We start from the raw sequence: 15,201 nt of genomic DNA on the forward strand, positions 1-15,201 counted from the left end.
TCCTAACACCATTTCCCTACAAATACTGATTTCTTTCAGTTCCACCCTTTCATCAGACCCTCTGTTCCCCGGTATTTCTGGGAGGTTATTTGTGTCCTCCTTTGTGAAGACAGAACCAAAATATGTATTTAGTTGGTCTGCCATTTCTTTGTTCCCCATTATAAAATCCCCCGATTCTGACTGCAAGGGACCTACGCTTGACTTCACCAATCTTTTTCTCTTCACATAGCTATAAAAGCTTTTACAGTCAGTTTTTATGTTCCCTGAAAGCTTACTCTCATATTCTATTTTCCCTTTCTTAATTAATCCCTTTGTCCTCCTTTGTTGAATCCTGAACTGCTCCCAATCCTCAGGATTATTGCTTTTTCTGGCCAATTTGTATGTCCTCTCCTTGGATCTTATGCTATCCCTAATTTCCCTTGTTACCCACGGTTGAGTCACCTTTTTTGTTTTATTTTTATGCCAAACTGGGATGAACAACTTCTGTAGTTCATCCATTCAGTCTTTGAATGTTTGCCATTGCCTATCCACCGTCACCCCTTTGAGTGCCATTCCCCAATCAATCCTACCCAACTCGCTCCTCAGACCATCGTAGTTTCCTTTATTTAAATTGAGGACCCTTGTTTCTGAGTCAACTACTTTATTCTCCATCTTAATGAAGAATTCGATCATATTATGATCGCTTCGACCCAAGGGGCCTCGTACAACAAGATTGCTAATTAATCCTTTCTCGTTACATAATACCCAGTCTAAGATGGCCTGATCTCTGGTTGGTTCCTCGACATATTGGTCCAGGAAACCATCCCGTAAACACTCCAGGAATTCCTCCTCCACAGTATTGTTACCAATTTGGTTAGCCCAATCTATATGTAGATTAAAGTCACCCATGATGACTGCTGTGCCCTTATTGCACACTTCTTTAATTTCCCTTTTAATGCCATCCCCAACCTCCGCCTTACTGTTTGGAGGTCTATATACCACTCCCACTAATGTTTTTTTCCCCTTAGTATTTCTCAATTCTACCCATACAGATTCCACATCATCAGAGCTAATATCCTTCATTACAATTGTGTTAATCCCTTCTTTAACCAGTAATGCTACCCCACCTCCCTTTCCTTTTTGCCTATCTTTCCTGAATATCGAATACCCCTGGATGTTGAGTTCCCAGTCTTGGCCATCCTTGAGCCACGTTTCCGTAATCCCAACCACATCATATTCAAAATCATGAAGGGTTTAGATAGAGTAAATAAAGAGAAACTGTTTCTAATGGCTGAAGGGCTGATAACCAGAGGGCACAGATTTAAGGTGATTGACAAAAGAACCAGAGGCGACACGAGGAAAAACATTTTTTATGCAACGAGTGGTTAGGATTTGGAATGCATTGCCTGATAGGGTGATGGATACAGATTCAATAGTAGCCTTCAAAAGGGAATTGGATAAATACTTGATGGAGAAAAAATTGCAGGGATATGGGGAAAGAGTGGGTGAGTGGGACTAACTGGAACGCTCTTCGAAAGAGCCAGCACAGACTCGATGGGCCGAATGGCCACCTTCTGTGCTGTACTATTCTAAGGCCTAAAAATTCGGCTGCTTAGGGCGCTAACGGGGCGCAAAGCAACTAGCGCCCAGGCGCGGCGCTGCCAACGCCTCCCGCGAAATTCAGCGGGAGGTTAGTGGCAGCGGTAACCGTTAGCGCTATGCGCAGCGCCCCGCTCGGGCCCCGGCCACAATCTTAGTTAGCGCCCCCTGACTTACCACCGGATGCTATGTCCGACGTGGTCAGGGGGGCATACCTGTGGCCGGGGCGGCGCTAATTAAAGGCAAGGTGCCGGGCGGCCATTTTTGTTGCTGGCCACCTGCCAGCACCTGCTCCCTCTGCCGTCCCCGGCCTCCTGACCAGCCCCCCTGTAGAGTGCTGGCTGTGCTCCGTGAGCCCGGCACTTCTCTTGAGTTCCGGGCTCTTTTGCCGGCACGCCAATCCCTGGTGGCCCAGCTGGGCCCCGGGTCGCGCTGCGCTGGGCCCCTTCACTTTAAGAAGGGGAGGAAGACCTGCAGTACCGTGACGCTGCAGCACATAGCGCTGCGATATTCACTCACAGCGCCCCAAGAGGGAGGCGGGGCGCTTCCAGTAGCGCCCTGCTTCTCTCTTGGGGCGCTACTGATGAATTTTGGCGGCGGGAGTGCTCATTTTTCGTGGTGCTAAAAGTAGCGCCCCAGCAAAGTTAGCGCCCAAAAGGGGGCGCGACTCAATTTTTCCCCCCTAAGATTCTATAAAATGAACAGATAGCAGAAAAGAAGATGCAATTGCCACCAAGACAAACTGTATAAAACACAGATTCCCTGGGGTTGTTCAGGATCAACATTAAAATAAATATAAACTGGGAGCATAAATAAAGGGGCAGAGGCAGAACCACAAGAATGCCCGAGACTCATGTGAGAGGTCAAGAGGAGCTGCTGCTGCCTCACACACTGCGCAGTACGGACAGGTTCTATTGAAAACATCCTCCCTCCCCACCTTCTTCTTTAATTCATTGTTCTTTTCCTTGCTCGTCCTTCTTACTTTACCGTGCACAAAACTAGAAAAGCCTTTTCCTAGAAACTCGACAATACCACATCTGATTTACAGGTGTGAAACAGGCTCCTAAGTGTCCAATATGGCAGGCCGCGTGCGCTCTTTCTATGCCGGAATTGCGCCACCCGCCATATTGATAAAGGCTCCTGCACAAGCATCGAGGGCTCGCACCTGAAAGAGACAGAAGGCCCTTTGCATATGCAAATATGGGGTCTGACGCATGTTTAAGGCCCCCTTTGTAAAATTTATCAGCAACAGACTGCAGTGCGCTACAGTCAGTATTCTCGGGCGCTTGGTTCTCAAAGGGACCGCTGGAGGCTATCTCTGAAAAGGTAAGTTTTAATTTAATTTATTTACCTTATTGTGGAACCAAGGGAAGCAGGAGTTCTCCTCCCGGCTCCACATTAAATCTGCGGGCTTCTGTCAACCACCACTCGCACCTCCTCCCGATTAGTTCCCCCCACTTCCCAAACTCTGCTTCGGACCAATTATTAATTATATAAACAGAGATATAATAACGTATAGATACTCTGGGCAGCATTCAGCTTGTCCCTTGCTGCACTAGTTGAGGTGATGATATTTCACTTACCTCCTGGTTACCGTCAGCCAGTTCTTGGTGTAAGTTACGACACATGACCTCACCTGTGGGGTCAGGTTATTCCTATCAAGGCACAACATGAAGAGGATTACTCATTTCTCTAAAAGGTACAAGAGGAAGGAAAGGAAACAAATCTAAGAACTTATATACATATCATATCCTCAGGGTGTCCGAAGTGCTTCACATCGAATGGATTACATTGTGCACTTACTGTTGTTATAGGCAAATATGGCGGCCATTTTATATGGACCGGAAATAAAGGTTCTAAATTGGGGGAAGGCCGATTTTAATATGATAAGGCAGGGTCTGGCCAAAGTGGACTGGGATCGGCTACTTGTAGGAAAATCCACATCAGAGCAGTGGGAGTCATTCAGAAAGGAAATAGAGAGAGTACAATGCCAACATGTTCCTGTAAAGGTCCAGGGTGTGACCAACAAGTCCAGGGAACCCTGGATGTCAAGGGATATACAAGAATGGATTAGGAAAAGAAGGGAGGCTTTTGGCAGATGCAAAGGACTAAAAACAATGGAAGCCCTAGAGGAGTATAGAAAGTGCAGGGGGTATGAAAAACACTGGCGGGCAAAATAAAGGAAAATCCCAAGGTGTTTTATAAGTATATTAAGGGCAAGAGGATAACCAGGGAAAGAGTAGGGCGCATTAGGGACCAAACTGGCAATCTGTGTGTAGAACCGGAAGATGTAGGTGAGGTTTTAAATGAATATTTTGCATTTGTGTTCACTATGGAGAAGGACGATGTAGGCATAGAAATCAGGCAGGGGGATTGTGATATACTTGAACAAATTAGTGTTGAGAGGGAGGAGGTACTAGCGGTTTTAGCGGGCTTAAAAGTGGATAAATCCCCAGGCCCAGACGAGATGTATCCCAGGCTGCTGAGAGAGGCAAGGGAGGAGATTGCAGGGGCTCTGACACAAATTTTCAGAACCTCTCTGGCCACAGGTGAGGCGCCAGAGAACTGGAGGACAGCTAACGTGGTACCATTATTCAAGAAGGGTAGTAGGGATAAACAGGCCAGTGAGCCTAACATCAGCAGTAGGGAAATTATTGGAAAAAATTCTGAGGGGCAGAATTATTCTCCACTTGGAGAGGCAAGGATTAATCAAGGATAGTCAGCATGGCTTTGTCTGGGGGAGATCATGTCTAACCAATTTGATTAAATTTTTCAAGGGGGTGACTAGGTGTGTGGATGAGGGTAGTGCAGTTGATGTAGTCTACATGGACTTCAGTAAGGCTTTTGACAAAGTCCCACAAGGGAGACTGGTCAAGAAGGTAAGAGCCCATGGGATCCAGGGCAATTTGGCACATTGGATCCAAAATTGGCTTAGTGGCAGGAGGCAGAGGGTGATGGTCGAAGGTTGTTTTTGTGACTGGAAGCCTGTGTCCAGTGGTGTACCGCAGGGATCGGTGCTGGGTCCCTTGCTGTTTGTAGTGTACATTAATGATTTAGATATGAATGTAGGAGGTATGATCAGTAAGTTCGCAGATGACACGAAAATTGGTGGAGTGGTAAATAGCGAGGAGGGAAGCCTCAGGCTACAGGATGATATAGACGGGTTGGTCAGATGGGAGAACAGAGGCAAATGGAATTTAACCCTGAAAAGTGTGAGGTGATGCATTTTGGGAGGACTAACAAGGCAAGGGAATACACAATGAATGGTAGGACCCTAGGAAGGACAGAGGATCAGAGAGACCTTGGTGTGCATGTACATAGATCCCTGAAGGCAGCAGGACAGGTAGATAAGGTGGATAAGAAGGCATATGGGATACTTGCCTTCGTTAGCCGAGGCATAGAATACAAGAGCAGGGAGGTTATGATGGAGCTGTACAAAATGCTAGTTAGGCCACAGCTGGAATACTGTGTGCAGTTCTGGTCACCACACTATAGGAAGGATGTGATTGCATTAGAGAGGGTGCAGAGGAGATTCACCAGGATGTTACCTGGGCTGGAGCGTTTCAGCTATGAAGAGAGACTGGACAGGCTGCGGTTGTTTTCCTTAGAGCAGAGAAGGCTGAGGGGGGACCTGATTGAGGTGTACAAAATTATGAGGGGCATAGATAGGGTAGATAGAAAGGAACTTTTCCCCTTAGTAGAGGGGTCAATAAACAAGGGGCATAGTAGAGGGGTCAATAAGGAGGGGGCATAGTTTCAAGGCAAGGGGCAGGAGGTTTAGAGGGGATTTGAGGAAAAACTTTTCCGCCCAGAGGGTGGTTGGAATCTGGAACTCGCTGCCTGAAAGGATGGTAGAGGCAGAAACCCTCACAACATTCAAGAAGCATTTAGATGAGCACTTGAAACGCCACAGCATACAAGGCTACGGAACAAGTGCTGGAAAATGGGATTAGAATAGACAGGACTTGGTGGCCGGCGTGGACATGATGGGCCTCTTTCTGTGCCGTATAACTCTATGGGCTGGATTTTCATTGGGTCGTGGAGTCGGGATTGGAGGCGTGTGGGGGTTTAAAATCCTGAAATCGGGGGTCCCGACCTTATCCCGCCCCCAACCCGCCTCCATGGCAGTTTCAAAGGAGGCGGGTACCCACCCTGCACTGGGACCCGCCTCCGTGAGGCGGGAAGAGGATTAGTGCCAATTAACAGCCTGTTAACAGGCAGTTTTTAGCCTAATCCCTATTTTCATTATTGAAATGTGGGATTCCCGATGGCTCCAAACCACGCCAAGTTAGCGAGGCAGGCCGTCGGAATGAAGGGCTTGGAGGGGTCGAGATGTCAGTGCTCAGGTGAGTGATGGGTGCATGAGTGCAGAGGTAAGTGTGTTTGCTCTGTGTAACGTGTTTAAAGAAGTTCTACTAACCTTTACTTACCTTTACAGCCTTCCTTCCTTCAGGTCTCAGGAGTCCCTCATCTCACTGGCACAGAAAGCAGAATGGCCCCCAGCTGTCAAAATCTGCAGCCTCTGCTTTCTGTTCCGGGGTGATCTCCAAATCATCCTGAGAGGAAGGAATTAACCTGGAGTACAGATTGTCAATGTTTAACAGCTTCAAACAGCTGTGAAACGCTGATATTTCATCTGTCAAAAGGTCTTGACAGATGAAATTTCAATCTGTGACGTCACCTGTTGCCAGGTGGCCCTTAATTGGCCTGCTGAGCCCGCTGGGTGGGCTCAACAAGGTCAATCAAGTCTAAATTGCGTGGGTTGGCTAGAACTCGATGGAGGCGGGACTACAACCCCAAAAGTTGTAGTCCCGCCTCCTACCCGACTCCTCAATGAAAATCCAGCCCTGTGACTCTATGGGCTCGATTTTCAGTGTGCCGTGGAGTCGGGATTGGAGGCGTGCGGGGGGTTAAAATCCAGAAATTGGGGGTCCTGACCCCATCCTGCCCCCAACCCGCCTCCATGCCAGTTTCAAAGGAGGCGGGTACCCGCCCCGCACTGGGACCCGCCTACCTGAGGCCAGAAGGGATTAGTGCCACTTAACTGCCTGTTAACAGGTAGTTAACAGGCAATTTTTAGCTAATCCCTATTTTTAATCTTGAACTGTGGGATTCCCGACGGCTCCAAACCACGCCAAGTTGGAGGAATCAGGCCGTCGGGTTGAAGGGCTTGGAGGGGTCGAGATGTCGGTGTTCAGGTGAGTGATGTGTGCATGAGTGCAAAGGTAAGTGTGTTTGGTGTGTCTAAAGTGATTAAAGAAGTGTAAATTACCTTTTCTTACCTTTACAGCCTTCCTTCCTTTAGGTTCCGGGAGACCCTCATCTCACCGGCACAGAAAGCAGAATGGCCGTGAACTGTTAAAAGTGACAGCCTGCAGCTTTCTGTGCAGGAGAGATTTCTAACTGAATCTGTGGAGAAGGACTCATGTTAGAAGTAAGACTGTCAGTGTTTGACAGCTTCAAACAGCTGTGAAACGCTGATATTTCAGCTGTCAAAACGTCTTGACAGATGAAATTTCAGTCTGTGACGTCACCTGTTGCCGGGTGGCCCTTAATTGGCCTGCTGAGCCCGCTGGGCGGGCTCAACAAGGTCAATCAAGTTAAAATCGCGTGGATTGGCCGCATCTTGATGGAGGCGGGACTACAACCCCGAAAGTTGTAGTCCTGCCTCCAACTCGACTCCTGAATAAAATCCAGCCCTATGACTATTTTGCACACAGCAAGGTCTCGCAAAGAATAATGAGATTAATGACCAGTTGGTCTGTTTTTGGTGGTAATGGTTAATGAAAGAATGTTACCCAGAAAACAGAGCAATCTCTGATCTACCATGGGATCTTCTACATTCCCAAGATACAGGCAGATGGGTGCTCAGCTTAACGATTCATCAGCAAGACGGCACCACTGACAGTGCAGCACTCCCTCAGCACTGCATTAAATGTCCAGCCTAGATTATGTGCTCAAATCCTGGTGTGAACCCAGGACTTTCTGACTCAGAGGTGAGAGTGTTACCCACTGAGCCAAGACTGACACAAGAAATATATCGCATGAATATTTTACAGCTTTTATCTCTTTCAGGTTTATGAAAATCTTTTCTCGTTATAAATTAAAATTTAAGGAACAATCGAGAGCATTACTGGAGACTCCCTTCACCACCCACCACCGCCCCCCCCTCCACACCCAGGAGATGAAAGTGGTATCATTTCATTGCTAATCTTCCCACAACAATGTGGGGAAGTGAAGTTCAGCCTGTAGCACATCACCATGGAAACCAGGTCTACAGCCAAGTGGAAACCAAGAAGTCACAGCTTCCACTTTCTCCATTTGACACAAACACTTCCGAGTCTGTGCTACAAAAGGATCTGATAAAGAGAATGAACACCAACAGTCACCCTGCCGAGGAGGGAATATTAAAAAATGTAAATCAACTTCAAATTATGAAGATTAGTCTGAGTTTGAGGGAGAGGGGAGACCAAGGTGCATTACCAACAAAGCTACAAGTGCATGCTGCTGCCAGGGGGCAAGAATGGTCCCAATGAACGAGTCTCAGCAAAGCTAGGAGGTTGCTCGGTTATGCACATACGACAGACCCATGGCAGTGAGTTATAGATGTGACAGCAATGAGTACAGGGGCAAGTTACCAATGTGCACAGAGCAAGTTACAGTCATGACAGCAGCAATTCACAGATGTGTCCAGGAGCGAGTTACACGCATGTCCAGGAGCGAGATAAAGAAACATACAGCAGCAGATTACTGACGTACAATCAATTACCCACATATAAAAGGAGTAAAATATTGATGCATACAGCAATGAGGTACAGACAGGCACAGCAGCAAGTCACTGGCATGTACATGCTGACCTGCATAGGATAAATACACATCTGTGCCCACCCTAACCCTCCATTAATCTATATTTAATCCAACAGTTAAAAATTATAAAAAGGGAAGTAAACATGTCTCAATGCAGCCTCCATATTGCATTTTATTCAGAATCATTCCTCTTACCAATTGTCTGGGACAGCAGGATTAACTGTCTGGTACTCTCGAGAAGATAGGGTGACCTCAACATCATCCTTAGGGAAATCCACCAGATCCCGTAGTGATCCCAGCTTAGGATTGGCCATCTGATTTACTACATGTGCCTCAAAATCCAAGGGCTCCACAGGGTCAAAACTGAGTGGCTAAAAAACACACAGGTTGTAACATTTGCATATTGAATTATCATTGGCCCGCAGGCATCTGTAAGGAATACCTATTATATTCACGTGATCACATGCTGAGTTGTCATTGGCCTGCAGGCATCTGTAAGGAATACCTATTATATTCACGTGATCACATGCTGAGTTGTCATTGGCCCGCAGGCATCTGTAAGGAATACCTATTATATTCACGTGATCACATGCTGAGTTGTCATTGGCCTGCAGGCATCTGTAAGGACTACTATTGTTTTGAAGACCCAGGCTAGGGGTCCTAATGCCATGCTTTTCCCCACTGGTGCTGTTATGAGTAAGATCACAGACCTAATGCTTAATAAAAGAGTTAAACTGTAATACTCCGTTGTCCTACAATTTATTATTTCTATACAAAGTGTGTAAAACAAGACACAGGTGACAACAGCTACAACAACAACAACTTGTATTTATATAGCGCCTTTAATGTAGTGAAACGTCCCCAAGGCTCTTCACAGGTGTAAGCATCAACGCAGGCCCCAAGGATTTTTTTTTTGGTATCGGACATTTTGAATGACTGTTACTGCTGATTTGACCAACAGCCTGTTTGGAGAAGATGGGAGGGGCCCAGGTATTTGTGATGGACAGGAGATTCCAGCCAGGCCTACAAACTAATTATGGGAGAATGTCTGGGCAGACAGAATTCTCTGGGAAGACAATGAGGGAGAAATTCAGTATAGCCCCGTTTGGGGCGCTAACTTCGCCGGGGCGCTAACCCGGAAAAATTAGCGCCCCCGCGCCGGAAATTGGTCAGTTGCGCCCCAAAGGGAAGCGCGGCGCAACTGGAGGCACCCCGCCTCCCTCTTGGGGCGCTGCGAGTCAATGTCGTGGCGCTATGTGCCACTGCGGCACGTCGCGATGCGGTATTGCAGGCCTTCCTCCCCTTCTTAAAGGGGGGGTGGCCTTGTGCAGCGCGATCTGGGGCCCAGCTGGGCCCCCGGGGATCGGGAGTGCAGGCAAAAGAGCCCGGCACCCAAGAGAAGTGCCGGGCTCTTGGAGTGCAGCAGGCACTCCGTGGGAAGGGGGGGGTTCCGGAGGCCGGGGACGGGAGCACAGGCAGGTGCTGGCAGGCGGCCAACAACAAAAATGGCTGCCCCGCACCTCGCCTTTAATTTGCGCCTCCCCGGCCGCAGGTACGCCACCCTGACCCTGTCGGACATAGTGTCCAGTGGTAAATCAGGGGGCGCTCCTGAAGATTGCGGCCGGGGCGTAAGCGGGGCACTGCGCACACTGATGACGTCATCGTCAGCGGCGCAGCGCTAACGGTTAGCGCCACCACTAACCTCCCACTGAACTTAGTGGGAGGTGTGCGCAGTGCCGCGCCTGGGCGCTAGTTGGTTTGCGCCCCACTTAGCGCCCTCTTAAGGCGCTAACGGGTGGCGCAACCAACTGAATTTTTCCCCCAATGGGTCCGGGTAGGTGACGAGCACCTAGATGAGATAGCCCCGAAAGGCGGGAACCGGACAAAAGAGGGCCATTGTAAATTAATGGGAAGCCACTTAACCCAGGATCAGGAGAGAAGTGCGGCCCATCATCTGCCATTAACACCAGCACCTAGATGGGATAGCCCCAAAAGGTGGGAAACCAGACAAAGAAGGGTGATTAAAAAGACATCACTGCAACTACACAGAGCTGAATGAACTTTTATGGTATACAGAGAAGGCAGCTTTGGCTGTTTCTCTCTCTCTCTCTCGCTTGCTCTAAACCACCACGAGCGACAAGAGCCTTGCCTTGCTCTTCGACTGTAGGAACGAACCTCGAAACTGGGACTTGGATACTGCATTGGCGATACGGAACCAGGAGACACGTTCTACACAGGGAAGCAGTGAGCAAGAAAATAGACAATCGGGGTGAGCATTGTCCAAGCCCACGCATCCTTAAAACCACCGGTACTGTGTGAGGGGATGTTGTGTGTCCCAACCAATCCAGAGGAGTTTAGTGGGGAGGTTCTGTGTGTATTTTATACTCTGTATGCAACATAGTGTGATTTTAGGCATCTTAATACGAGACAGGGGCCTGTTCGACGGGCCAAGTTGTATTGTTGTACAGTTTGTTTTACGCCACCAAGCGTTTTACGTACTGGAGGCGGGTGTGTGTGTTAACCTTATTAAACACCATACTGTTGAGTCTGAAAAGCTTGTCTGTGTCCCAATCCTGTTCACCATAATTCCTGTTGTATAGAACTAAAGTAGGAGGGGTGATTCGAACCACCAAAGCAAACCACCTACACAGGAGTATTTTAAGACAAAAGATTTGACACCGAGCCACATAAGGAGAAATTAGGGCAGGTGACCAAAAGCTTGGTCAAAGAGGTAGGTTTTAAAGGAGCGTCTTAAAGGAAGAAAGAGAGGTAGCAAGGCGGAAAGGTTTAGGCAGGAAATTTCAGAGCTTAGGGCCTAGGCAACAGAAGGAAAGAGAGAAGAACTTAATTTATATAGCACCTCAGGATGTCCCAAAGTGCTTCGCAGCCAATGAAGTATGGTTACTTTTGTAATTTAGGGAAATAAAGCAGCCAAACTGCTGTCCTTATTCATGAAGTCCTGAACTCTTTGTACAAATGTCAAACACTCCATTTATCAGCTGTCGGTGGTACTCACAATGTCATATGATGGTGCTATCGAGGAGTTGGGACGTTGCATGTGGGTCAAGGGAGTCCTTTTGTAGTGCGGTACAAGCAGCTTCACTTCACCAGGGCCTGCTTCACTGCAAACCAGACAGAAAATGATTCAAGCAAGAACTTGCAGTTACATAGCGCCTGTCACATCCTTGGGATGCCACAAAGCCCTTAAGTTTGTTTTTAAATGTAGTCACAGAAAGAGCTCCCACAAGATGAATAATCAGGTATTGAGGGACAAATGTTGGCCAGGACGCAGGGAGCAATCCCCTGTTCCTCTACAAATAGTGCCATGGGATCTTTTACGGGGCAGATGGGGTCTCGGTTTGCCCAAGAGATGCAGCGCTCCCTCAGCACAGCAGTGAAGTGTCAGCATAGATTACATGCTCACATCCTGGGCTGGGCCTTGAACCCTTAACCTTCTGACCCTCGAAGCAAGAGTGCTACCAATAGAGCCAAAGCTGACACTGATTAGAGCTCATTACCCCTTCTCCAACTGTCTCCCTTTACACCTCTCTCCCCTGCAGGTTTTATAGATTACTTTTCTGTGGGCACTTCCAGCACCTCACTTCCAACAGTGATTATGCACCAATGAGCCCAGATGGTGAGCAGCAACTTGCATTTATAGCTCACGCCGGAAAATGACCCAAGGTACTTTACAGAAGCTTAACCAAAAAATAAGTGAATGCGGAGCCAAAGACAGAGATATTAGGAGGGGTGAACAAAAGCTTAGTCTCTTGGGGGAGTCCAGCAGCAACGGTGCGGGGGTAGGAAGAGAGGCCATTGCTGGAGATGTAATCAGATAGGTAAGAGTCGAACCAAGCAAGAGCAGTTCCACCCAGCTGGAGAACAAAGGGGAGGTTTTGAAGGATGATGGGTTTTTTCAACCATGTCGAGGAGGATGAGGAGGGATAATGGTCACAGTCCCAATCACAGAGGAGGTCATTTGTGATTTTGGTTTGTGCTGTTCCAATGCCGTGGGTAGGATAGAAACTTGATTGGGTAGATTCAAACAGAAAGTTGCAGGAAAGATCGACACGGATTTGGGAGGCAACATGTTCGGGGTTTGAGAGAGGAAAGGGAGACTGAAGATGGGACGGTAGTTTGCAAGAAGAGGCATTAAGGGTGTTTTTATTTCAAGGGATAGGTGACAACTGTGGTTTTGCAAGGGGGGGGGGGGGGGGACAGTACCCGAGGAGAGGGAGCCATTTATAATGTCAGCTAGCATGAGGGCCAGGAAGGGAAGTTGGGTGGTCAGTAGCTTAGATGGGAGTGGGGTCAAGGAAGCAGGAGATGGGTCTCTTGGATGAGATGAGCTCGGAGAAGGTACAAGGGGAGTCGGGAGAGAAACTAGAGAGAGATGCAGGCTCAGGTCTAGGGTGGGGGGTGGGGGAGGTTTAACTTAGTGGGCAAGAGGAAGGGGGAAGCAGCGAAAGAGTGGTTTCAATCCTAGTCCATAAACTCCTCGTACTTGTTGTTGGAGGCCAGAGTGGAAGTGGCAGAGGATAGGGGTTAAAGGAGATGGTTGGAGGTGTCTTAGTGATAAGGGACACACCATGCTACAGCAGCAAACTATTCAGTGGTGGGGACATCACAGCCGAGCCCAATTCTATACTCACCTTACATCCACATACATTTCCCCCCCTAACCCAGGCCACTGAGGCCAATTGTAATACCCTTACTACCCCACCGGCTTGAGATCAGCTCACTCAGCACAGACCAGATATTCAACCTGGGATCTTCCTGTTCCGTATTCCTCAGCGCCACTCTTGGTGTAAGTGGCTCAGTCCCAAACCGAGTGAGGTACGCCTGGCATGTTTGACTCAGTGCGACGCCAAGTGGGGCAATCCTGGCACGTGTAGTTCAATCCCACAAAAGGCAGGGCACTCTTGTTGTGAGTCACTCCGTCCCACACCCGGTGGAATGTTCTGCTGATACTTTGCAAACACCTTTTTGTTGCAACAATAAATTTGACTGCGAGCTGGGCTCAGCAGCTCAAAATCTCATCTCCATCCTGTGATGTCAACAAACTATAACAAAAGACTTCAGTTTCAATAGGATACAACAGAGAACTGAAGAGGTGTAATAACTGTATTACCAGTAAGCTTAAAGGAAGTATCATAGCCTTTAGAGAGCAAGGTGCAGAATCCTACAAGGGCATACAGATGCAGGGAGGATGTTTCCCCTGGCTGGGGAGTCTAGAACCAGGGGTCACAGTCTCAGAATAAGGGGTCAGCCATTTAGGACTGAGATGAGGAGAAATTTCTTCACTCAGAGGGTGGTGAATCTTTGGAATTCTCTACCCCAGAGGGCTGTGGAGGCTCAGTCATTGAGTATATTCAAAACATAGATCGATAGATTTTAGGATATTATAAGGGAATCAAGGGATATGGGGATAGTGCAGGAAAGTGGAGATGAGATAGAAGATCAACCATGATCTTATTGAATGGCGGAGCAGGCTCGAGGGGCTGAATGGCCTACTCCTGCTCCTATTTCTTATGTTCTTATGCAAGTGATATGGCCAGGGTAGCATCAGAGCTCAAGGGTGAACCTTCAAGCATTGGAGCTGGAGGCAGTACAACCAGGAACAGGGTTCTCATGTCAAAGAAGAATTGCTGAAAGAAGCCAAGGTAATGGAGATACTGGCTGGAATAAGGATGATAATTAAGAAAGAAATGTAGGAAAACCCTCCCCCACTAACTCTAAACACCGTGTTCTTACTAACTGCAGCTAATTCATTTTACAGTGGTTTGGGTAATTGGGAAGTGAACAATATCACAGGGAACTGGTTACATTTTACCAAAACCCTTGTTTCCTGTCAGCTCCAACAGTAACCCACAACCGCAAATGCATCTGTAATCGTAAAAGAAAATGATCCCAAAACCCATCAGGATTGCAGGCCACATCCTGTTGTTACTGAGCAACAAACTGCTTGAGATTCAGTCTCTCAGTTAATGACTTTATCCGAACCCCTGACTGGATCCCCACTGTACCCACTAACAGCAGATCCAGTCTAGAGCTCTTTTAAGAGGGCAAAGGGTCCACATGCATCAGTGCAGCCGCAAGCAGCTATTATTTTAGATTGCATATTCACAGGGAAATCAGTGGACAAGTTGCAGGGTGTGTAGAACTCCCCGAGGGATGGCTACATCAAAGAAATAGGATCTTTTTGTCCTTTTTGAACCTAGTGTCACCATCGGAAGCCCCAGAGGTTAGATACCAGTTTGAGATCCCTCTACCAATACCAAGAATTTGTTTCTTTCCAAATTCAGGAAAGTATCACACAACATTTCCTCAAACACCCTCATTACCTCACTCAAAAACACACCAGCAAGGGTACAGTGAACAATTTTATATCGTGTCCACTGGAATCTGGCCCAGCAAACACATTTAACATCAGACCTTTCACTTTCAAAGGGGACTTTCATCGTTTCAGTCCCGAGCAGATCAAGCACAAGTCAAGAGGTGAACGGGTAACTGTTACAAATTTCACGGGCCTGCGGTAGACATTCTCTTGCGCTCAGTGACACTGGCCACTTCCATAAGCAGGTCTCATGTCCTCTATGACCTGGAGTGCCCCTTTTCTGTCCAATATCCAGTTAAAATATAACATGGGCTAGGGATTGCAATAATTGACCTCTTGTTGCATGTACTGGATTCTATGATTACAAATAATCAAAAAAGCTAATGGGATATTAGCCTTTATAACTAGAGGGCTAGAAGCCCGGGATGGGTGGCTTCTTCTGGTCCTGGACACAGCTGCTATAACTGGGATAAAAGCCA

General features: G+C 47.7%; 1 protein-coding gene across 1 annotated transcript in view; it reads right to left on the minus strand.

The window, feature by feature from the left end:
* LOC147108234 (dedicator of cytokinesis protein 7-like) overlaps positions 1–11,515 on the minus strand; it is a gene marked incomplete at its 5' end in the record, with an annotated part of 242,453 nt that extends 230,938 nt beyond the window's left edge. Inside the window, 3 exons of the mRNA XM_086005998.1 lie at positions 3,162–3,233; positions 8,581–8,756; positions 11,402–11,515. Coding sequence (XP_085862124.1) covers positions 3,162–3,233; positions 8,581–8,756; positions 11,402–11,515 — 362 coding nt within the window. The remainder of the gene's footprint in view (positions 1–3,161; positions 3,234–8,580; positions 8,757–11,401) is intronic.
* Between the last annotated feature and the right edge of the window lie 3,686 nt (positions 11,516–15,201).

Source organism: Somniosus microcephalus, chromosome 13 (genome assembly GCF_052327205.1).
Source record: "Somniosus microcephalus isolate GS21.2 chromosome 13, FLI_Smic_1.0, whole genome shotgun sequence".
Lineage (NCBI taxonomy): Eukaryota > Metazoa > Chordata > Chondrichthyes > Squaliformes > Somniosidae > Somniosus > Somniosus microcephalus.